At 45.5% G+C, this 23,308-nt stretch overlaps 1 protein-coding gene across 6 annotated transcripts in view; it reads right to left on the reverse strand.

Annotated features, from left to right (window-relative positions):
- Positions 1-588: 588 nt before the first annotated feature.
- Mi-2 (chromodomain-helicase-DNA-binding protein Mi-2 homolog) overlaps positions 589-23,308 on the reverse strand; it is a 59,935-nt gene continuing 37,215 nt past the window's right edge. For 5 of the 6 annotated variants that reach the window (XM_084598217.1, XM_084598221.1, XM_084598220.1 and 2 more), the window contains exons 24-31: positions 22,788-22,974; positions 21,935-22,117; positions 21,633-21,843; positions 20,257-20,866; positions 18,470-18,564; positions 16,750-17,091; positions 9,582-9,677; positions 589-2,172 (exon numbers count right to left, since the gene is read on the reverse strand). In XM_084598217.1, the coding sequence (XP_084454343.1) occupies positions 9,607-9,677; positions 16,750-17,091; positions 18,470-18,564; positions 20,257-20,866; positions 21,633-21,843; positions 21,935-22,117; positions 22,788-22,974 (1,699 nt within the window). In that variant the 3' untranslated portion in view covers positions 589-2,172; positions 9,582-9,606. The remainder of the gene's footprint in view (positions 2,173-9,581; positions 9,678-16,749; positions 17,092-18,469; positions 18,565-20,256; positions 20,867-21,632; positions 21,844-21,934; positions 22,118-22,787; positions 22,975-23,308) is intronic. The other variant, XM_084598218.1, reaches the window with a different exon arrangement.

A 23,308-nucleotide genomic window follows, 5' to 3' on the forward strand; every position in this document is an offset into this window, starting at 1 on the left:
GCAATTATTCCCCTATTACACATTTTATCTGACACTACTGCAAGAACGTGCAATGGACTGCACATGCATGCAAATGAAAGGAAGTAGAGAAGGGTGGCCAAACAGGCATATACCAAGACTCTAAAAAAAAAAAAAAAAAAAAAAAAAAAAATCTTTATTCAAAAGCCACGGTAAAAAGGAAGACGTGGCTGGCCAGTTTCAAAATGTCCAACAAAGCTGGTGGTCACAGCAAATGCCACTTATACTCCAATAACTCATTGTACCTGCGCAATGTGCTTTTTTACTCTTCAAGCATCTAAGTTTGGCTCGAATGACAAAGTTGCAGTCCGGAGCAACTTTGAATTTGACACGGCATAGGTGCCAGAAAGTCTCGAAACGCACTCGGAGTAGCATGCGACTCACAAGCTGCATCTAGGCCAGCCCTGTTTAGAGATAAACAGCTTGCCACTCGACCTTCATGCACATGCCATACATCCTACAACCATGTAAAAAGCACAAGGTTGAAAATGCAGCTGCTTGCCGTGCTCCACAGCTGACAAAACCACAACCACTTGAACCTTGATGAATGGACACAGCAGCCAAGATATATCATAGAAATGATGATCTTTATTTTTGACAACTATACACGAAAAAAATGGCCGCTACAGTATCAAACAAAATTTTTGCACATGAACACCTGCACACTTATAATAAAGAAGTTTCTTACCTATGCTCGCACAGCAAAAGTTACAAACCAATGACAAGCAAAACGTACCAATGAAGCCAGGATGAACACGGCAAGATAAAGACAGTGCACAGTTATGCTTTTTTGCTTCATCAGATTGACAGAAGTTTTGCACAGGTAGAAAAAAAAAAGCCTTTCACTGCAGTATCTCAACGGCGATGAGTACTAAATACCATTGCTGGAATTGTTCACAGCAACGCTTTGAAATAGCATTAAAATTCACGAGTGTCCGCATAGACTCATCATGTGCAGTTCTACATCAAATGCCTTCCCCAGTTTGAAGGAAACAAGAATTTCCCTCCCACAATACAATCACAACATGAGAAGGCAAGATGCAACAAAGAAATGACCGAAATTACAATAAACTATTATAACCCCTGATGGTTTGGTCTGCCACTTGAATGCAGCAAGGACATGATGCGAATGCTCCAGGCCACAATCAGCTGTGGTGAATGACGGGTTGAAAAACATGCTGATTGTGCTAAAAGAAGGAAGAAAAAAATGCCACCATTCTGAGCCAGCCATAGCGACTTATTTATTGTACAAGAAAAACCATGAGACAACACGACTGTGATGAAAGCTGGTGACACGCGTCTGCCGGCTTTCCATAGGAAGCAGGGCACGGGAAACGATGAGGAAAAGCACGAACCGGCGCACAACTCGCGCCCGACAAGAAGACACAGGGAGCACAGAAGATAAACAGAACAAATAAAGGTGGGGGAGCTAGGACAACAAGGGCATTTCAGGAAGCAAAAGACAGCAGCCCCCTTCCACCCACATTCCCACCCAAAATATAAAAATACTTCTCGTCGATCTTTGACACAGCCACGGTTGGTAGCTGTGCCTATGTCGCGATAACTCCCACCCACAATCCCCACACCCTTTCACCAGTGCACAATACAAAAAAAAGAGGCAACAGGACCAAAAGCGAGGAAATGGGATTTTTTTTCTTTTCTTTTAGATTCTGTGGACAGATGAGAGCAACACACTTTGGTTCAGCCAACACCTTCCCCAAGTGAAACGTCTTTTCATGCATTTATTTTTCTCAGTTTCCGTTACCTCTTGACGAGGCCGTAAATGGCGAGATTGGCACACTTGCCACTGCCAGAGTGAAACAAAATGATTTTTTCACCATGTTTTGTCATCCTGCTTACCCACTGCCAAGGTCATAAACAGGAAGGGAAGGCAATCAACATTCCCAAAACGAAACAAAACGTCTTTGCAAACGTTTTTTTTCTCCATCCCCTTTATCCTCGATCAAAACACAATGGAGAAGGGATGGCACACACACCATAATAAAAGAAAATAATTTTTTTAAATATCGACTGACGTGTGGTTGATCTGGATGCTGGAGGTTTGGGAATCCGTCGGTCACTGAAGGAGAAGAAGACTTGTTTGATTCTTGTTGTCCAAGCTGTACAAGGTCCTCTCAGTTGTTGCTCACTTCTCTGCAACCACACACACACAAAAAAAAAAAAAACAGCACACAGTTGAGCTCGGTATGCAGAGGCTTCCAGAACATTCACATGCAAGCAAATACCATCCAAATCCCAAGCAAGGGGAGAAAAAAAGTAGGGGTGCGCAAACATTGAAATATTTTTAACTGTCATCAGGTATTGTAACTGCCTGACAGCGAATTTGCTGAAATGGAAATAGCTGGTCATACCAGATGATAGCGATAAATGCCCCCTTTCCATGTTAAATGCAGTCAGCTCCGGTTAGCAACCAAACACTTTCATTAAAACTTCCTTAATTGAACATAGTTACATTATGCTACGAACTGGATCTGTGATACACAACAGCTCCTCCCTGCTTGTGTAGTATGAAGCTTGCAAGAAATTTCGATTACCTGCGGTTCTTTAACACGCACTGACATTGCACAGTATACGGGCACTTTGCGTTCTGCCCCCATCGAGCTGCGATCGAGATTGAACCCATGTCCTTATGATCAGCAGTCAAGCACCTAATCACATGGCCACCATGGCGGGGCCAGATAATTTAGGGAAAAACTTGTGCTGTATTTGTACAAACCCATAACATAGCTTTTGACAGGTACCGGGACCGTGACTTTTCCCTTAAAAGTGTGCGAGCCCATAGCTGCCAAAGCCACAAAGTTTGGCATGCTACCTTGTTCTTAGGCGGATGGGGGAACAGACATGTCAAGACGTCGGCAGAACCTTCGTCACCGGATTATGTTTCTAAGATATTCTTGCTCACATCATTTTTGTCATTTGTGCTGATGTCCTCAAACACAATGCCATAAAAAAAAGAGAAGCTAACCGCTGATGCACAATTCTGTGAAAAATGTTAAGTTTACACACAACTGGGTGAGGAGAAGAAGGGGGGGGGGTACTAAGGGACTATCCCATGAGTGTGACAGGCATCACACTCTGAACACCCCCCCATAGCAGCTGAAACTAAACCACAAACCGCAATATGTGCCGCTATCACTTAAAGGAAAAGTTTCCGCCGCACCATCAAACTCTGTACATGAAAGGCAGCGATATCAGTCTGATGGCCATGTATATTCCTGTCTCAAGCGCTCCATATTTAAAGGAAGGAATTAGGGAATCGGAACAAACATTCTTATTTTTCGACTCAGACCAATGAAAGTTAGCACACTGCTTGTGACATCATCAAACTATCAGATATAGAGTTTCACAGTGACATCTTCAGTAGCTTTATCATTGTTTACATGTTGTTCACATGCTGCTAGCTCGTGGAAAGCCGAGCACGAGAACAAAATGGACTATGGATCAGTAACTGCTTTAATATTTACTAAGAAGGGGGGCGTAAATCAAGGCATTCACAATTTCTGCTTAATTTGCCTGCTCTTCTCTTAACATTAGGAAGTATCATGGTCCAATTATTGGTCAAAAAAAAGAAAAAGAGCTTAAACAGTAAATCTGAAACTACCTTGATACAAAGACAATTCCAGTAATTAAGGAAAAACTACGGATTCAAAACCACACATGCATTGCAGTGCTACGCTTACCACGAGCAAGGTGATAAGGCTCAAAACTAACTTTCAAGAAAACTAGCCTGAAAGTTCTAAACTAGCGGACACTGTCTATGTCCATTCCACTGTGTAGCATTTACATTTGTAGCAGTTAAAATTTGTTTTTGGATGAAATATTTCGACACAACATAGAATGGGTGCTGCAGATGCTGAAAAGCTGTTAATTTTTTTTTTAACTCAATGGTTGCTCGCAATTTTCGCAACCCAATCCCCATTTCCCCTTTATTATTTTGGGTTCTTCCCCAAAAAACATAACTAGTAGGAACCTTCAACCATCAATGGAAGTCAACTGTATCTACGAAGGTACTACACACTCTTAACTACACTGATGAAGTCTTTATTTGCATATACCACGTGTTGAGCGATTACTCTATGCATCCTGTAGAATGCTCTGCTCATCTAAGCCATTGAATCCTTAGAGCTCAAATGCTGCATGTAAATAGCATTTGATGGCAGTATTGCTTTTAATCACACATGTTTATGTCACATTACATTCCGAACAAGTTTGGAACAAAACAATACTGCTGACCAAATGTCATTTCTGTGCGAAATTTGGGCTATAAGGATTTTGTGCAACATGTGGTATTAAAAACGCCTACTTTTAGTTAGAGCAGCATACTTGTAGCAGGTGTCTCACATAGATAAACAAGTTTTCCAAAATAAACTGAGTGTCTTTAGGAAATTGAAGCCAACTCAGTGCAGCTAAGTGTCATGTGCCTTCACCTGCGCAGTACTTTGTTTGTAGTTAACAAAGCAAAGGTTAAAACGTTACCGTATTTACTCGCGTAATGATCGCACCCCTGAATTTTGAGGTCAAAATTCCATTTTTTAAATTTCCCGCGTAATGATCGCACCCCGAACATGGAGCCGCCTGGTGGTTGATATGCAGTCATCCCGCAGCGAATGCATTCCGACGAGTTCCCAACCTAGTCTAGTAACGTTGGAGTTCCCATGATTCCATGCTTTGCGGCGTTCGCCATTTTGCAATTCGGCAGCGTCGTAGCGTGCTTTGTGTTTTTGTGCGAGTTTACGCCATTTCACCATGGGGCGGTATGCCGGTTACACCGCCGCGTTCAAGCTCAAGGCTGTCGACTATGCACTGGAACATGGCAACCGCGCTGCTGGTAGGCATTTCGGCGTGGACGAAATGAGGATACGCTATTGGAAGAAGCAGCGCGAGAAGCTGATGGCTACGAACAAGACACGGCGGGCTTTCCGTGGACCCAAAACGGGCAAGTTCCCTCGTGTTGAGGAGGCGGTCCTAGAATACGTGAGGGACCTGCGCAAGGATGGTTGTGCAGTGTCATTAGAAATGATACAGACGCAGGCGCGCACAACTGCCAGGAAGCTGGGAATCGCCGCAAAGGATTTCCGCGCTAGCTCCGGTTGGATGACTCGCTTTATGCGACGGAATGGACTTTCCCTGAGGCGGCGGACGTCGTTGTGCCAGCGGCTCCCAGCCGCGTATGAAAGCAAAGTGATAGACTTCCATCACTTCGTCACTAGGCTTCGAGAAAAATGCGGTTACCTCATGTCGCAAATTGGAAACGCCGATCAAACTCCACTGACGTTCGACATGCCCCGGAATACAACTGTGAACGAGAAGGGTGCTCGGAGCGTCTTCGTGAAGACGTCTGGCGCTAAGAGTGGCTAAGAGTTTTAAGAAGACAGGCATATCTAACGCTTTGGATGGAACGAAAGATGACTTCCTGTGGGACTGTGAAGATGCTCCCAGCGACGACACTGCCGTTTCCGATGAGTCGTGCAGCAGTGAAAGCGAGGATGGCGAGGATTCAGACTTTGATTAATAGAGTACTGACGAAAAAAAATAAATGGGCATTGTGCACTCCATGTGATGCTTAATGTGCGTGTTTATTGCGAAGGTAAGCCTTACTCAGCTTTTATTTTTGGTTGTAATCGAGATATATGTTCTAAGACGTCTGACCTGCAACTTGTTTGCGTTTTCAGTGCTCAAAAACTTTTTGTAGAAAATTTACCCCGCGTAATGATCGCACCCGAAATTTGCGTCAGTATTTAAAAAAAAAAAGTGCGATCATTATGCGAGTAAATACGGTATATACAGTTTTTGTTCCACAACTTGCTGCAGAAAGGTAGGCACACTACAATGTGTACATCGTAATTCTGTACTTTCTCCTCTCTTTTCAATGCACTTGATCCATCTGACCAGACCATGAGCTTGCGCATTGCTTCCAAAAAGGTAGGCTGGTCATGAAGCCACTTTTGCACTATACTTCCTGTAAACGGTACCAGACTTCAAAACATGCAAGCTGGCTATTATTAACTTCTGAAATGACACTTTCATCATAGCAACAGTGTTGCCAAAGTTGGCTAGTTTAGCACATTAATTAAGTCTGGAGAAAAAAGAAATACTGCAGAGAAAGCCACAGCATTCTACACAGTACTGTCTTTCACTCATGAAGGACACATATATTTTAAAACTTGATTACATTTAACGAGGTACACCTGCAGAGAGGCACTACCAACAACCATAACAAAATTAACCAAGGAGATGGAAAGAGAAAAAACGTGTGTGCACAGGGCAATGATGGACCAATACCAGTGCATGTCTTACATCGCTGCTGCACTCTGCAAGCTTTCAGCTAACATAGGGTGACAAAGAAAAAGTTTCATGTTCCGGCCTTTGGCCAGACACGTAACGTGCAAAACAGACGAGTGACTATCTGCAGATATTCATTGATTTTTCACACTTGAAGCAGACAGGGAAGGAAAAGGTCAAGTAATCAAGCGCATAAAAATTAAAGAGGAGTGCTTCAAAAACCTACAGCATGATATGGTGAATGCTACTATCTGAATAAATGAGATGTTTCAATTTCCAGCACCTGGAACACTGGTTGGCGACTGCATGCAGTGTACCAAGCCAGACCTCGGTCTGCCATGTGCAAAACAGGTTGCAGGAGGAGCACAGTAATCATCATCATATGGCAAGGATCATAAGCGTTAGTGCAACCAGTTCATTCCAATTCAATTCAAATGGCTTATACAGTAGTGCCCTGATGCCAACCAGTCCAGGAGCCTCCATTAAAATGCAGTTGCTGTGGCTAGGATTGAACCCACAACCTTAGGCTAGCCAGCTGAACTGGGGATAGATATTTCAGGAGCTGTCCTCTCGAGCAACAACAAAGTGAGTGCTGCCGTGAAAGGCTAAAACTCGCAACAAATGAAGCAATGAGTGCCAGTGCTGTGTTGCAAACTGTATCTCGTATGTACCTGTCTGCATAATGGTGCCCACACGCCTTAGAGAACACGAAAATTTTGGCATTACTGTTAAAAAAACGTTTGACAAGCAAGGCACGTTTAAGAGGACCTGTCACATTTGTCTCAAGGTAAGCCTCCTGTAAAATGTCAGACCTCCTGCAAACACTCCTTGCTGCTGCAGCCGCTGCCAATGGTGGGGAACGGCAACCACAGCTGAAACCCATAGATTTGCCAAGAGAAAGACTCTCCACTGTTTTCTCTTAAGAAATGCCACCACTTCACCATTGGTACGAGAGCTCTCCATCCACAAAAAGAATGGTTTGTGCGTGCCTTGGCTAGCACTTCGCCAAAAGACATGAACTCTGCAATGGAATCGTAACCCAGTCGCAACGTTACCCAGAGTGCACAAAGTAGTAGCGCATTTAGTAGTGGTCAAAGTAGTGGTCAAAGTAGTAGTTAAAGTAGTTGTCCCTTCAGTAGTGCATTTTTAACTTATAAATTACACATAATTGCAAGTCGGACACAAATAAAAAAGTCAGGTAATGCTCTCACAATAAAATTTACACTTACGGTCATTCACTTACCTAACCAAGAACAAAGCTAGCCTTTCCCGATACGCTTGCGGAGGATAAAAAAACTCCAGCATTCATTTTTCTTCTAGGTAATACAGTCGACGACCGATTTTTCGGACATGCTTGATAATTCGGACTTTTTCCCGGCCCCAGAACATACCTTATAAAGTCAATGTATTACGCTGCTCAAAATTTCGGACACTCTAAGGAGGGCTATTCGATTTTTCGGACATTCCAAGCATCACCCAGGCCAACTGCCACACATTTTGAGCGGTGTCGCCGCCATCTTGCTTTTTTACTTTTTCCTTCGATAGCCTCGGAACTGGTGCCGGCCTTGCGTGCCGCTCCTCAGCTCAACTGACGCTAAATCGAGGCTATATTATTTGCCTAGCAGCTTCCGTTTCAGAGACAACCTCGCTGCCGCCGCTGCTCGCCTCCGGAGTGCTTTTTTTTTTTCTTTTAGCGTGATCACTTCGACTGCCTGTTCCTCTGTGTTTTTGCCGTGCGTTTCAAGTGCGTTGCCGAGCGTAGCGAGTAGACCTAGCCGTGGTCGTGCTGATGCGAGAACTACGTTCTGTCGCTACTGTGGCTTTCATTTAATTGAATCGGCTTCAGTTCTTCAAGAAGCTGTTTCCGGATTTTGAGTTTTTTTTTTTTTTTCCCATGCAACGAGGCAGCAAGAAGGCACTCAACTAAGTCGGTGTTGTGATCCAGTGGTTGGTAGTTGGGGGTTGTAGTTCTTCAAGAAGCTGTTTCCGGATTTTATAAGGATTTCTTTTTTTGCGTGCAACGCGGCAGCGAGAAGGCACTCAACGGAGTCGGTGTTGTGATCCAGTGGTTGGTGGCTGTGGTGTGCCTCGACAGTGGGAAAACCTACTCTGTCGATTTGCTTGGAGCACTTAGCATGCTCGCCGATGCTTGGAAGTCTGTAGCATCCACAACACTGCGCAACTGCTTCCACCACGCGGGATTTGTGCTGAATTCCGAGTCGACTGCCTTGGACGGGGAGAGAGAGTCGTCGAGCAGCTGTCAGGCAGTGAGCAGCTCATTCACGACCTTCGCACTGCTGGTGTCGAAATTCCATCATTCCATTGGCTGTCTCGTTTTCAGAGTTCACAGACGTGCACCACGAGTTGGAACTGTGTGCTGGGCTTCACAGATGTAGAAATTATTTGCCAAGTGCTTGTGGAGTCTGAGAGCGATGACGATGATGACTCACCTGCAGCAGCGCAGCCGACGCAAGCTGAGCTGATGAAAGCGAAATTCAGGTGGACCTATTAGCATGGTGCAGAAAAGCATTCATGACTTTTTCCGGCCTCCAAGTGAATAATAGGCAGTAAATTGAGACTTTTTTTTTTGTGCACATTTGTTTTTTCAGACATTTTCGTGGTCCGTTGAGAGTCCGAAAAATCAGTCGTCGACTGTATTGAGAAAACCTATGCTGCTTCTTGCCAGCTCTTGCATGCATTCCTTCCGACTAACTATCTCGTGTGCGGCATCAGCCTGGACGCATGAGAATGGAATGCTGCTCCTATTTCTTCCACACAGAAGAGACAGGGAGAGAGAGAACAATGCACTGGTGTGTGAACCAGAAAAACAAATTACCATTAAGGAAAGCAAGCACAGTGTTCTACCATAGGCAGGAGACACAGTAGCGAGGCATGAGTCACAACAATGAATGTACCCTAAGCTTGAGCACACTAGAATACGGAGAAGACAAAGAGCTACACAGACAAAGAAACAACAGTGTGCCATCATGCTCAGTATGGCCTACACTGCACGAGAGCCCAGGGAAGCGCTATCATGGTGCAACTCATATTGAGCGTGACGGCACAAGAAGTGGTTCAACACGCATCTACACAAAAGAAATGCTAAAAATGCACAAAAACAATGATACTGGTCCATCATTGATCCCATGAGACACCAGACGCAGAGCAGTAACACGAACTTGAACAGACATGACAAAAAAAGAAAGAAAAAAAGCACTTAGCATGCAGAACAAAAAGGGAATGAGCAAAGCATTTCTTACATTCCTGATTTAGCCGTGAATACGACTAGTACTGACCCCTGAATGGGTGTGGGAAATTGCCTGCCATCAACGATGCAGCTGCCCCACCAGGAAATCCTGCAGGGTAGACAAAACACAAGGCTTCAATGCACCGTTGCATGTCTAATATGAATGCAAAGAAAGGATTTGAAAGAAATCGTGTTCGACACGAGTTAAAACCAACTTCACCCGCCTTTCCTTGAGCATTATGTTACATAATTATCTTTTGTAATCTTAACAGAGGTGCTAATGCAACTATTGTTCAAGGTTACTGTTAACACGCCGATAAGATGCTGCTCAGGATATTGTGAAGACTTGTTTGGGATTAAAGGGATCCTGAAAAGATATTTGTGGCCATTACTGTAAAGCAACAAATCTGTACAGATGGTCACCGAGTAGTCAAGTCAAATATAAAATTCTTTGAAATTGTTTCTTTCAACCATCTGCAACCGATTACGGCAAAACCTCACTTCACATTTCCGTTGAGGGGAATGGGCAGGGCGACCTGGGTGAGCCCTCTCAATGGTGCACACAAGTGACATGGGTGGTAGGTGGGACAGAATTCAATTAGTATATTTTCATAAAATACATTGAGGAGGCTAAGAAAAAAAGCTGCACGGAAGGAGCTTGAGAGGCTCTTGACCCCTTAACATAAACATCATTTCTGAATATGCATATCTTTAGTGCTAGTGAAACTAGCTTTAGAATTTTTGGATTGAGGAGGTGAGTGATGGGATACCAGCTGTTCGTGCACATTTTCCAGCAAATAGTAATTTTTTTTTGGTCCCTTTACTACACCTCTCATTCGACAAATTGGCAAATTTGCAGCAAATTATGCTCACTAGTTTCAAGCATGCTTCACTTTCGCATATAAAGTCGATCCTGGATACAGCGGACGCAGACATATCGAGAGATATCAAACTAATGCTTATATCAAACCTCCTTGAATGTCCCATGCGAAAGTACAGCTGTTCGTGTTAATAAAACTCTCATCAGCATAGCGTTTGGTATATTGAACTGTACGCTGAACCTTTATTAGGGGCACTTCTCCTATTGGTGCTCCCACAGTCAATTTTCGCATCCACAGCCAGAGCTACTGCCTGGCTGTGGATGCACCTCTGGCACCTACTGCCAGTGCTACACTCTAGCACTCTAAAACCACTCGACATGAGAATAAGGTTTGCTCGAGGGCGGCTTCAGTCTAGCACACTGCATTTTAATATAACACCACTGCCATGTGGTGTTCGGTGCACCAGCTATAATGCAGTGAAGCCAGCCTTGTTTGTTTGCTCCACTGCTGCCGACAATGCAGAAATCAAATGCATACCTGCCAACCTGAAGATTTCAAAATTCGTAAAACCTCCGCGACAAGGAAAAAGAGAGGGGGGGAAGGGGCTGTTATTTTTTTTTTTTTTTTTTTTTTTTTTACTTTCCGAAAATTTATCTTTAGCGACACCCTTGCTCACTCACCCACAAGCAAAATCCGTGTCCAGTAAAGTAATGAGCGAAAACTCCATTGTGTCACGATTTATTTTTGCAACGCTTTTGCAGTTGCTGACTTCGCCTGCTTCAAAAACTTTTCTGTGTAGGCTTGTTCAAAGCAGGTGCCACTCTGGTCTCCTTTCACCATCAGCAGACTTTCTAGAGTTTTCTCGGAAACAGATGAGCGAAACTCCGAGTTTTGTTGACAGAGCTGAATATTCTCTCACATCACAGGCACACGTGGTGCAAAATCCGAACTTCTCTCCTTTCTTAGACGGCACAAAGCACGGAAATTCTGCCGCGTACGACTTCAAAAATACTTGGAAGTACTGTCGCAGCTTTGAGCCCGCCATTGCACTGCGAAACCGCTACTACTAAAACTTCAGAGTCACACTGAGTCGGACGCGGCCGCAGATCACGCAAAAACAGAGGCCAACACCAAAGTTGTCCAAACACGTGAACAAAGGAACAGCCACTAGCCTGGCGGAGGCGGTATCGAGTTTTGGATATGGATTCGTGTTCCCCCGAGTAGACGATAGAAGTCACTACAACGTTTGCAGCTGCTGATGATGATATCACAAATATATGTTGCCCTCTCGTGGCCGCCAAAGGTACCATAATAGTGTTAACATGGCCTCCGAGATTACCCTTCCGCGCGTGTGGTGTTATCTCGGAGGCCATGATGTTAATAGATGTCCGCACTTCTTTTTTCTTTTTTTTTCAAAAATAAAACATTTTTCGCAAAATTTCTCGCAAGATTCGTAAAATCGTAAGACTGGTCAAAATTCGTACATTTTACGGAAAATTCGGAAGAGTTGGCAGGTATGCAAATGTACCCCAATTTTAATTGAGACATTGCGTCCATAGTGTACTGCTAACAGAATCAGGTCTCTTATGATCGACCATGGTTTCTGGTTAGGCCTAGCTACACTGCAGGCAGTGTGTTGCCAGTACGGTGGCAAGCAGCAAGTCGCTGCAGGAATCATGCTGCTAAGGTGGGGGCAAGGTATTCCCACGTACGGGTTACAGGTAAGCTTATCTATTGCTGCATTTTATATGTTGAATTATAATACATCAAACTATTTCACGATCCCAGCGTTCACTGGGATCGATAGCGTACAGTGTTCTGAGGCTTTAACTGAACCTTTTTGAATAATTCTGGTGAAACCATGCAGAAAGCTTGCGGGTTGTCAATATTTTTTTACCGTAGCAAATTTGACAGTGGTACTTAATTGGTTTGGCCGCGTATGATTCAAAACCAGAACCATTTGCGACGAGATTTGGGGAGCGAAAGACGTCACCGCCAATTAGCCAGCAAAGGATTCTACAGTAACACCACTATGAAAACATGCCACACATGCCTCGGCACTTCAGAGTCGCAATACTTTACTCTAGCGATGACAGATGGAGCCATCAGTGCCTCTTGCCTTGGCGTTGGCGCTCTTTCCTTCCTTAATCTCGTCGCAGCAGACTGTTCCAGTTTTACATTATATGTGCAGCCAAACTAGGCAAGCAGCATTGCCACACTTACAATGCAACAAAAGGGCCAACAACACTCAAACTTTCCGCACAGACTCACCACAAACGAGCCTCTGGTTGAAGCGAAAGAATTTTTCAAAACGGTTCAGATAAAGCTGCAGAACACTGTATGCACTGCTATGAATAAAGTGCAGGGCTAAGACCAGACTGCTTTTTAATAGCCTCTCTGGCCAAGAAGGTTTTCCGAAATGCTATCACAAAGCTTCATATGCTAGTCTCGGCTGACGTGTTGTGATGCCACCGTCTGCAAGAGGGCATCATATGAGGAGCTTGGAGCTTTTCCATTTCACTGGGAACTTGAAGATTCAATTTGACTTTCACCCTGCTTTTGTGTTCAGGGAATACAATTTGTGAGCATGGGACAGCGTCGAGCATTGCTTTTGCCGACATGCCATTCAGGCTACTAAGGTGTGATCGAGATCTTGGTGCCCTGCCCAGCTACAATGAGCTAGCGCAGATATGGCCTTTCCAGGTAGCAATATTTTTTTGTTCCCATTGCTACTCGTCGTAAGCATCTCATTTGAAGCTGACATTTTTATAGTGTTGTCCTCTATAATAACACACCACCATTAAGGTCAAGGGTCAGATCTGGCCTCACTGAATGCATTTGAATGGAGTACAAATGCAAAAAAAAGGTTACAAAGTAGCCATGACGTCCGATTTTCTGAAGAATAGGGCCTTTAACGCCGTCACATTAGTATGTGCACGATCAAAAAAAAAAAAACGCTCGGCAACGGGCGGGCCTTTGTGCCGGCTCCGAGTACTTTCCGGGCAGCCCACGCTGCCAGGCCGTAATACTTCTAGCGTATGCCATTGCCAGATGGGAGGGGGATTGGCGACGGCTCCATTCCCCAAAGTCTCACACAGCGCATACGTCGTCACGCGCCCGCTAGGGTGCTTCTGCGCTGATTCTGCATTGTCTCCAGGTGGCCTCAGCCCGTGCCGCGCTTCCGTAAAACGCAGGAGGGGCTCTCTACAGCAGCTTCCACGAGGGACCCTCCTGTACGCATGCGCGGCCGTCGCCCGGAGTAGCGTGAGCAGCCTTTAAAATCCGCTCCATCGGCCAGCCTCTCTTTGCAGCGCTCCCATTCGGCAGCTGCCTACCATGTGATCAAAGACGTGCGAGCAGCTCCGGACCTATTGCGCTTCAAGAAAGAAGAAACACCGGCCAGAACTGGTTTCAAGTTTGGGCGAAGGGAAGGGGAGAATCTTCGAAGGGAAGGCAGCCTCCGAACAACGAACGCGTCAGTGGCGCACTTTCCCGCATCCTCTGAGCTTTCTTTGTTCGCGTTTGCAAGTCGTGCTGCTGCTATCCTCACGATTCCGGACGTGCCTACGTTGCTGCTGACTTGCATTCCAGCGCTACATCCTGCAAGATGACGACGAAGCAGCGGCATGCCTTACCGCTTTCCGACAAGCTAGAGATAATTCGCCGCGTTGGCCGCGGCGAAAAAGAATGACGTAGCCACGCATTTTAAAATTCCGCGGAGCACGTTAAGCACCATTTTGAAAAACCAGTCAGCCATCAGAGGCAATGCACAGGAACGACCAAATGGTGACGGCTTTCGCCACCGTAAGCCAGCTTACGACCAAGTACAGAAAGCACTGTACCAATGGTTCTTGGACGTTCGCGCGAAATCTGCCTGTCTCTGGCCCCATGCTGCAACAGAAGGCAAAAGATTTTGCCTTCGTCCTGGGCGTCGAGGGGCTTACGGTGGGCAGTGGTTGGCTCCAACGATTTAAAGACCGCTACTCCATCATCGGAAAGGTGGTTGCAGGTGAAATGAAAGCCAAGCAGTGGACACTGAGAGTGCTGAGAAGTGGGTGCAAGACGTGTGGCGTGCTGTCACGGAGAGATACGAACCGTGCAATATTTTTAACACCGACGAGACTGCCTTGTTTTGGCAACTGCTGCCGAGCAGAACCTTGGCGGTAAAAAATGAGTAGTGCCATGGCGGTAAACTGAATAAGGCCAGAGTCACCGTTCTTCTCACGACAAACATGGACGGTTCATCAAAGCTGCGGCCGCTTCTCATAGGCAAGTTCAAGTCACCTATGTGCCTGCGAGGATGCACTTCACTCCCAGTCACATACAACTCAAATTCTAAGGCCTGGATGACCAGAACGTTGTTCGAAGCGTGGCTGCGTGGCTGGGACGAGGAACTTGCAACGAGCGGGCGCAAGATTTGCCTCCTCCCCGATAACTGTTCTGGGCACCACTGGGACGTCACGCTCAAGAACATCAAGCTTTGTTTCCTGCCACCGAACGCAACAGTGGTTTTGCAGCCCCTCGATCAGGGAATCATCCGCGCTTTCAAGCTGGGCTACAGGAAACGCGTCGTTGAGCGGCTGTTGGTGAAATTGCGGGTTAACGATGAGCTCAGGATTAATTTGCTGGCCGCAATAGAAATGATTAACCGTGCCTGGCAAGACGTGACGCAATCCACAATCCGCAACTGCTTCCACCATGCTAGACTATGTCGAGAGGATGCAGAAGCTGCTAGTGAAGCGCGCACTGTGCAAGATGACAGCGATGTTGCCACGCTGTGGGAAGAACTCGCTGATGTTCTGGACGCTGTGCCCGAAGAAGTTGCCCTGGAGGATTTTCTCACCGTTGACAACAATGTAGCCGTGACAGCGAGCCCGTTGGACTCTGAAATTGTTGCCGACATGCTGGCATCTGGTGCGAACGAGGAGACCGAGGAGCCGCCGCCGCCGGAAGACGATCGCCCTCGCCAGACGTTGCACAAAGCCCTCACTGCTACCGATCTGCAGCACCGATACTGCTCCGGAATACAGGGAAGCGGACTGGAGTTTGTGCAAATGATGTCGCGTGTGGAAAGTGCGATTCTCGCTGATGGAGTTAAACGCAGTGTTCAGGTGAAGATCACTGCCTACTGCAAATAAGTGAGCATTTATCTGCAATAAATTTCTTTTGTAGATTCATGGTGAGCAGCACGGTTTTTCTTTAGTTAGTGCGTTTTCGCTGCGCTGTTCTGGACATTGTGTATAATGAATTTGGTACTGAAGTTCGTTATAAACGGGTTCGGTTATAGCGATATACTTTATATAGCGGACAAATCACGTTGAATTACGCAGTTCGTTATAACCGGGTTTGACTGTACAGAAGGCGGGATAGTAATTAGAACACTAAAGTGTGCTCCGTAAGATGCTCCTGTGCATGAAAAGAGCAGTGGTAAAGGAAAGTGGTCAGAATGACAGGATACGACAGTGGTGCCACATTGCAACAGGTCCCACGATAATTTATAAAAATAAAATAAAAAATGGCTGTGCCAATTCATCTGCGAGGTTTAGGAAAGTGAAGAAGAAGCAGATATTAAGCCCACAGATGGCATGTGCACAGAAACATCATGCATAATTCCAGTATAAAGGGGGAAAAGAAAACCGCAAAGCAAGCAAAACAGACAGCTTGTACCCAGACCACCACAAACGAACATTTTATTAATGTTACATGCAAACAAAACAAACCTACAAGAAAATTACTTCAAGCAAAACAGAAAGTCATTAGCTCGCAATTTTGCAAGCTGAGCACATACAGACTAGGCACTATAAGTGGTTACAGGTCGGAGAGGATGGGGAACACACGAGAACGGCTGAAATGAGCACACGAGAAGAGTCAAACAGTACAAAAGTGGTGTTGAAGCCAGTAGCCAAATAAAAAATATCCCAAGCTGGACATCTACACACAGCGCAGCTAAAGTGAAAGTTTCACATGAAGCTTGCAAGTTGACAGACGCTCGAGACAGATCCACGAGGTGGCAGGCAATTCGAGGAACCAGGCAGCTTGGGAAAAGCAGACAGGTGACAGGCCGATAGCAATACCAGAAAAAAAGCAAAGGGGACTTCAGGCAGCTTGAGCAAGAGTCACGAGCTTGACAGATTCGGGAGCAGGAGCTGTACACCTTGCAGAGAACATGCATGTGGTTCACATGCCGTAGTTGCACAAAGCAGGCGGAGGATGGCTTTGAATGCAGCAGCAAGCAATCAACTTCAGGGGTGGCCAGGGATGGAGAGAAGACGAAGAGGGAAGAGGAAGGACAGCGCGCTTGTCACGACTCTGAAGAGGAAGGTGACGAGAAGTTGGAGGACGAAGAGCTGTCAGCCTGACCTGAGGCCTGGGCGAGGGCCGACGAGCTCGAGTAAGCGGCAGCGGCCGCCGCTGCGGCGGCCGCAGCCGCGGCAGCGGCGGAGGAGGGTCCTGCAGCGCCCGGAGGAGGTGCAGCAGCGGCGGCGGCAGCGGCAGCAGCAGCCTGTGGGGCCAGCACAGCGGGGTGAGGGCCCATGGCCGCCATGGGCGGGGCGGCCCCCGGCTGGCTGGCCAGCCGCGACAGGATGCCCCGCTCGGACATCTGCAGCCGCTGAGCCACTGGCGGAATGCGGGCCAGCGTGGCAGGCAGCCGGCTCACATCCGACTTCATGTCGCTCAGCAGCTCCTCCAGCTGGTTCAGCACTGGCAGTGGTCAAAAAAGGAAAAAGTGGGGAAGAGCAGAAAAAAAAAATAAAGAGGGCACATTAAAACAACTGCATCAATGTGCGACTGGAATCTTTTAAACACGCTGGTTATAAAAACATTTCGCATCTATGCATTGCCTCCGGATGCTCTTCAGACTTTCTATATGAAGTCTGCCATGTCAGCAAATGGCCACACACTACAACCCTTGATTAACCTCAGCGCTTAATCTGGTTGACACAAGTGGCCCTAACAGCATGTCAAGTTTTAAAACATGTAGGTTATTTGTGTGTTGCCGTGGCTTGCAGATAACAGAGCCATTCGATGCCAAGATTCTTGCTTCAGCAGGTATGAATTTTTCGCTTTTAAAAAGAACTGCCAATGTCTTCCACCCGCCATCTACATAAATCCGTATGTCTTCATACACTTCACTCCAACCAATTCACATACTATACAGGATGAAGAACTCGGCACAGACGACTTTCGCAACGTTTGACTAGGGCTCAAGTTCTGTCAGCGGACATCGACCAAGAATGGTATGACCTTGCAACTGCGTCTGGAGTGCGCGGTGAACGAACTCGAGAAAAATATTAGCCCTGATGCTAAGAGGCTCCTTTATAGCTTGAATTTTGCTGTATTTCATAAATTTTTTTACTGTCTTGAAGTCTGAAATAAAAGTGTTCCACTATGCACATTATATGGTGGCTTGTATACAGGCAACAGCGCCATGGCAAGTGCAAATAAGGTTGAGGATTAAGGTTGAAAAATCTAGCACTCAGTTGCGACAAGATTTTCAGGCTCTCTTGCACATTAATCCTATATACAGCATGTCTCGGTGCCACTAAAAAGTTAGAGTAACCAAGCATGTCCGAAAAATTGGGGGTCATAATTTTTGGTCACAGCCCATATATAGTACAAGACTTCTCAAAAGCATAGCGAAACAGCCACTAAGGGAGGATTAACTCCAACTGTTGCCTCAGGAGTGCACCTTTCCTTTAGAGTTGCCACTAAATGCGGCGAAAGATGGCACTGTGATTTGACAGTCACCAATTCAATTCAAGTGTCCAGGGCTCTTTGCAATGATTCATGTTGTTCGATCCACAATTGCTGGTAAGTAGACCCGCCAAAATGCAAAGGAAAATATGTGCTTATTTTTCACTTTCTTTTTCCGCCGGCCCAGATATAACGATAATTGGTTATAACGATCGGATTTTCTGGTTTTCTCAATAGCGTTACAAGTGGACTGCACTGTGCAGTTTGAGGTTTCGAAGAAAGCTGCAGTTCTCTCAATTTAGTGATCAGTTTCCTTTCGACCTCTTAAAATGAACTGCTTCCTAGGAGGCAAGAGAATCAGCCAAACAGCAGGCAAGAAACTTACCCTTATGGAGGACAGCATTTGCCGGCTTGTTCCCTGCAAGGGACTCTTTCGACAAGTGCTGGTGCGATTCCGCAAGGCACTCGAGCTCCGCAAACCTGAAACCACCAGTGGTAAGGAATCGGCACGGCAAAAGGAGGCCCGAGCACACCGCATCGGCTAAAGCATTCTCAGAATCTGTTGTTATGAACCATTCTAATCACTTGTCCACGGTATTATGAATATGCTCATTTGCAAGCGTCTGAAAACATCACAACACGAACTGATGACAATAACTATAATGAAAATAGTGAAGTCCTGAATATGAAAAATAAACTGTGTAAATATCAACATAAAAGAAAAATTAAAATATGATCAATCAATACCTGGCCATGCCAACCACTAACCAGATACAGTAAAACTTCGTTACAAGAGACACTCAAGGGACTCGAAAAAGCTGTCTCTTGTAGCCAAAAATCCTTCCCAACTCTCATATGTGCGGCAGTTTAGATTTCCTTATCTAAATTCTGTTCCATATCAGTGTTTTTTTGTTGCACGATGTCAGTAACCGAGAAGGAGTGCCTCCTCTCAAATGGGAAGTCAAAATGTGCCCTTTGTTTCAGCCACTGTCATCACGTTCCCGTGTGGCAAACAACCAGGACATTTTTACTTCCCAGTCAAGACGAGGACTCCTTCTCGGTTCCCAACATATTGCAACAACAAGAACACTCATATGGAACAGAATTTAGATAAGAAAATCTAAACTGCTGCACATACGAGTTGGCATGACTCAAGTTGGTACGAGTCAGCTGCATTGCATGAGCGTACCTGGGTTGTCTCTTCTAAATAGTGAAGAATTTACTTTAGGGACTTGCAAAAGTTGCCCTCTCTTGTAATCATGTCTCTTGTCTGCAATATTGGTAACGTGGCAAACATAGCAAAACCAGCCAAACCATTTTCAAGTGTCTCTAATAACAGAGTGTCTCTAGTAACGAGGTTTTACTGCCACAGCCACGCCCGTGTTTTTGCGCTCAAAACACTGACACGCCAACACCATCGATGGCAGATTTTCTGGAAAACAAGGCCTTTAACGCTGTCGCATTAAAATGAGTCGACTCTGAAACCTCCCAGCTTCTGCAAGGCCCTCTTTCCCCCGGCTAGTTTAGTGCAACCCAGGCCCATATTCTAGAAGATTAAACAGAAGATAAATGAAAACAAGAAGCTAGCTAGACTAAGAGATTACCTGGTGGGAAAACTACTAGTACTTTTTTTTCCCAACAACCTTCACTTCTTTTATTTATTTTTTGCACTCTACAAAGCACTGTTTCCAGCGAACACATAGGCTTTTCGGCAATATTTGTCAACATAAAGCCCACCCACAGGGCTTGTCCCAAAGCCCAGTTTATCATCCGTACTAATATTGTGCACATCATTCATTCGTATGAAGTTAAACAACCCAGACAGCTTGTTCCCAGGTAAGACTTCTGAAGTCAGTGCACAGGACTGCTTCACACACAGTTTGAAGGGATGGGCATCATGCAAAGTGCCATTATGTCACGTTGCTCTTGAGAACAGTGTTGCACATGAAAGCAATGGGCTAATCATAACTGAAGAAGAATGGACAACATGTAGTTACTGGAATTTTTACAAAATTTTTTAGAATTCGTCCTGCCGCCATGTTCTGCGGGAAGCTGAGCTTATTTCCTTTTAGCGTTCCTTTAACAACCAGCAGAATGGTGCCTACTGAAGAACACTTGCTTCTTACACTGCTGCCGTAAGCAAAAAGGAAGCATCCACACGCATGCACATACCTGGTGTTGAGCGCCATGGCCGGATGGTTTGGGTCCTGCGTGAGGTTGAGGTAGGCCGCCCTGCGCAGCTGCTCCTCAATCACAAGGGCCTGCTCCAGCAGCTTGAACCTCCTGGCCAGGAACTTGTTCTTGATCTCGAGAAAGTTTCCCTTGCCCACGTCCATCTTGAAGGGCTCGTTGATGATGCTGAAGGCCACGTCATTCTGGATGTCCTGCCACCGGCCATAGCCGTGCTTCACTATGCCGGCCAGCAGCCAATAGTCATGCCGCCGGTGCCAGATCTCGTACTCCCGGCCCGGTACGGCCGCCCGCTCCTCGTTCTGCCAGAGCGTGTGCAGCTCCGTAAAACCACCGTCCGCTATGTTGAACATGAACTTGCGCTTGGACAGTGGCACAATGGGCGTCGTCGCCGCTGCTGCTGCACTGGATGCGGCCGCTGTGGAGCTGCCCTCGCCGCCTTCCTTCTTTTTTTCCTCAGCAGCGGGCTTCTTGTCTTCCTCGGCCGCCTTGGCAGACTGCTTTCCATTGTCACCCTCTTCGGGCTTCGATGTACTGGCAGCGGTGGCCTTGGCCTCTTGCGTGGCTTCTTCCAAGGGCTCTTTTTTCACCACTGGAGATGCATAAAAAAGCCATGTTACTCCAAGAACCCGTTTGGTCCACACAAGAGGTTAGAAAAAAGAAAAAAAAAAAAAAAACAGTGAATAAATAATAATAAGCTAGAGACAGGAATTCTACACTTTCTACACAATTATACACTTCTGTGCAACTCTAGGTTAATTTTATATGCAATTTTCACATGAATTCTGAATTCTGCTATTTTTCATTTTCCAGTTTGTTTTTTTACTATAAAATAATCAATTCAATATTCGAAGGAGATTCTTTTGCCATATTCATATTCGATTCATATTAGAAAACTTCATTATTCATGCCCCCCCCCCCCCCCACCCCACCCCATGAATTTCACATATGTTCTTTACTGAATACCACAGTTGTGAACCACAACAGTGCACATTGTGGTTCACTGTTCATTATTATATGCACTAGCATGCATACAATAATTACAAACTATTAAAGCTCAATATATACCAAAGTTACAATAATGTTGGGTAGCGAATTTTACCAACTCATGAATTTCTATGCTTTCAGGATTTTAAATGTTTCTATGCTTCAGAATTTTTAAAGACACTCTTGGTGAAATTTATCTTCGCATTAAGGATTAAAAAAAAATCGCAAATGAAACTGCTGCGACAACTGCACGATCAAGAGCCCCACCTGTCATTTTGGGTGTGGGAGCACTGCAAGGGGAACACTACCCCTATGAAAGGTGGCACTAAGATGCCACCACAACATAGCACTGATAGCTACCACCAACTTACCAACATCCTTGTCTTCTTTCGCTGTGGCTGCTGCTGTCGCTGCTTCCTCAGCTTTCTCGGTCTCATTCTCAGGTTTCTTGTCTGCTGGCTTCGACTCTGAGGACTCTGAACCTTCAGTGTCTGACTTAACCTCAGCTGTCGAGGATGGAGACTCTTTGTCACCCTCCTTGGCCTTGTCTCCAGCTTCTGTTGGGGCAGCAGATGTTGCAGCCTGCAGAATGAGGGGGTGAGGGGGAGTGGAAGAAGTTCTTATACAATCCCCGACAAACCTTGTTTCCTTTAAAGCACTGTTGAAAGCTTACCTCAGGGTTCTCTTTGTCCTTGGCCGCTGCGTCCTTGTCCTTGCTTTCTTCAAGGCCTGGCTTCTTGTCTTTGTCCTCAGAGGCAGCCGCCCCGTCAGCCGTTGCTTCTGCATTCTTCTTGTCCAGGCCAAGTTCCTCAGGAGAGATGCTGTAGCTGCCATTGATGTGCTCAAACTCTTGCACCTGCATAAAGGAAAACAGCAATTGCCACAAAAGAATGGTAAATAGCCTGACAGAAGCAATACACAATGGGCTGAAAGTCCACATGTGATAGAGTGCAAACGAAGACAGATCACCAAAAGTGCCATCACAAAGAATGAGAAAAACTATACTGACAATTTTTTTTCTTTGCGAGAGAATTTTGACATTTTAAAGAGCCCACGAATTTGCACACTCCTTTTTGCATCCATGTTAGGTGGGAAGGAAGGAAATTCACAAGACATGAAGATCAGTCTTAAAATTCTTATTTGGCGCAAAAAGACAGGAAAACAGTAAGAAAACATGTACAACACAAGCGCTTGTGTTGTATATGTTTCTTATTGCTTGTCCTGTCCTTTTGCGTTAAATAAGATGAATTTTAAATCTCATCACCAACTAGCCCAACAGTTAACGCTTTTAAGACACAGGGATTCTCGGCAGCTTCAGAAACCCAATGCACGCAGCATTCCAGCCAACGCACCACGACCAATTTGAGTATCTGTAGCAACGTTTACATGAACTCTACAGAAATTGAGTAAATACTGACATACATTGTTTTTTTTTTCTTCTCACAACTCTCTTGAAAAATTTGCGCAACCCACATACTGTCAAGTTCGTGTATACATAGTGTAGGTCCCTTTAGGCTAACATTTACCTTTTTGCGGATAAGGCTCATTACGCCGATCCGCGTCAGCACGTGCTGCCGACTCAGCCCTTCCCGGGGGACGCCATCGGCAAACGTCTCCGCGTTGTCGACACCAGGTTCACACAGGTGCCTCATGAAGAGCGACACGTACGCCTTGAAGTTCTTCTCCGACTTTCCACGCAGATCCCTCACAAGCCTGAAAAGCCGAGCAGAAAAAGAGAAAGACGGCAAAATTTTATAACGCACTGTTAGTGCCTTGCCTCTACCATCAGATGTAAACCACACACTTTGCATCCTATCACATAAAGAATCAAGAATGCTGAATCCATGTCCAACAAGGGCAGTATGGGTAGATGCAAAAATGCCATCCCATCAAGCATTATAGGGAACAGTGGTGACGGATCAATCTTTTGTTTTTGGTAAAAATGAATTGTTTGGTTGTTATTTTGGAAGGACATGAAACTAAATTACAAAAATCTCACAAAAAAAAAAAAAGTGAATTGCAGAAAACAACAGACTTGAAATCTAGA

Source organism: Amblyomma maculatum, chromosome 3, assembly GCF_055883805.1.
Source record: "Amblyomma maculatum isolate TAMU_Amacu chromosome 3, ASM5588380v1, whole genome shotgun sequence".
Taxonomy (NCBI): Eukaryota; Metazoa; Arthropoda; class Arachnida; order Ixodida; family Ixodidae; genus Amblyomma; species Amblyomma maculatum.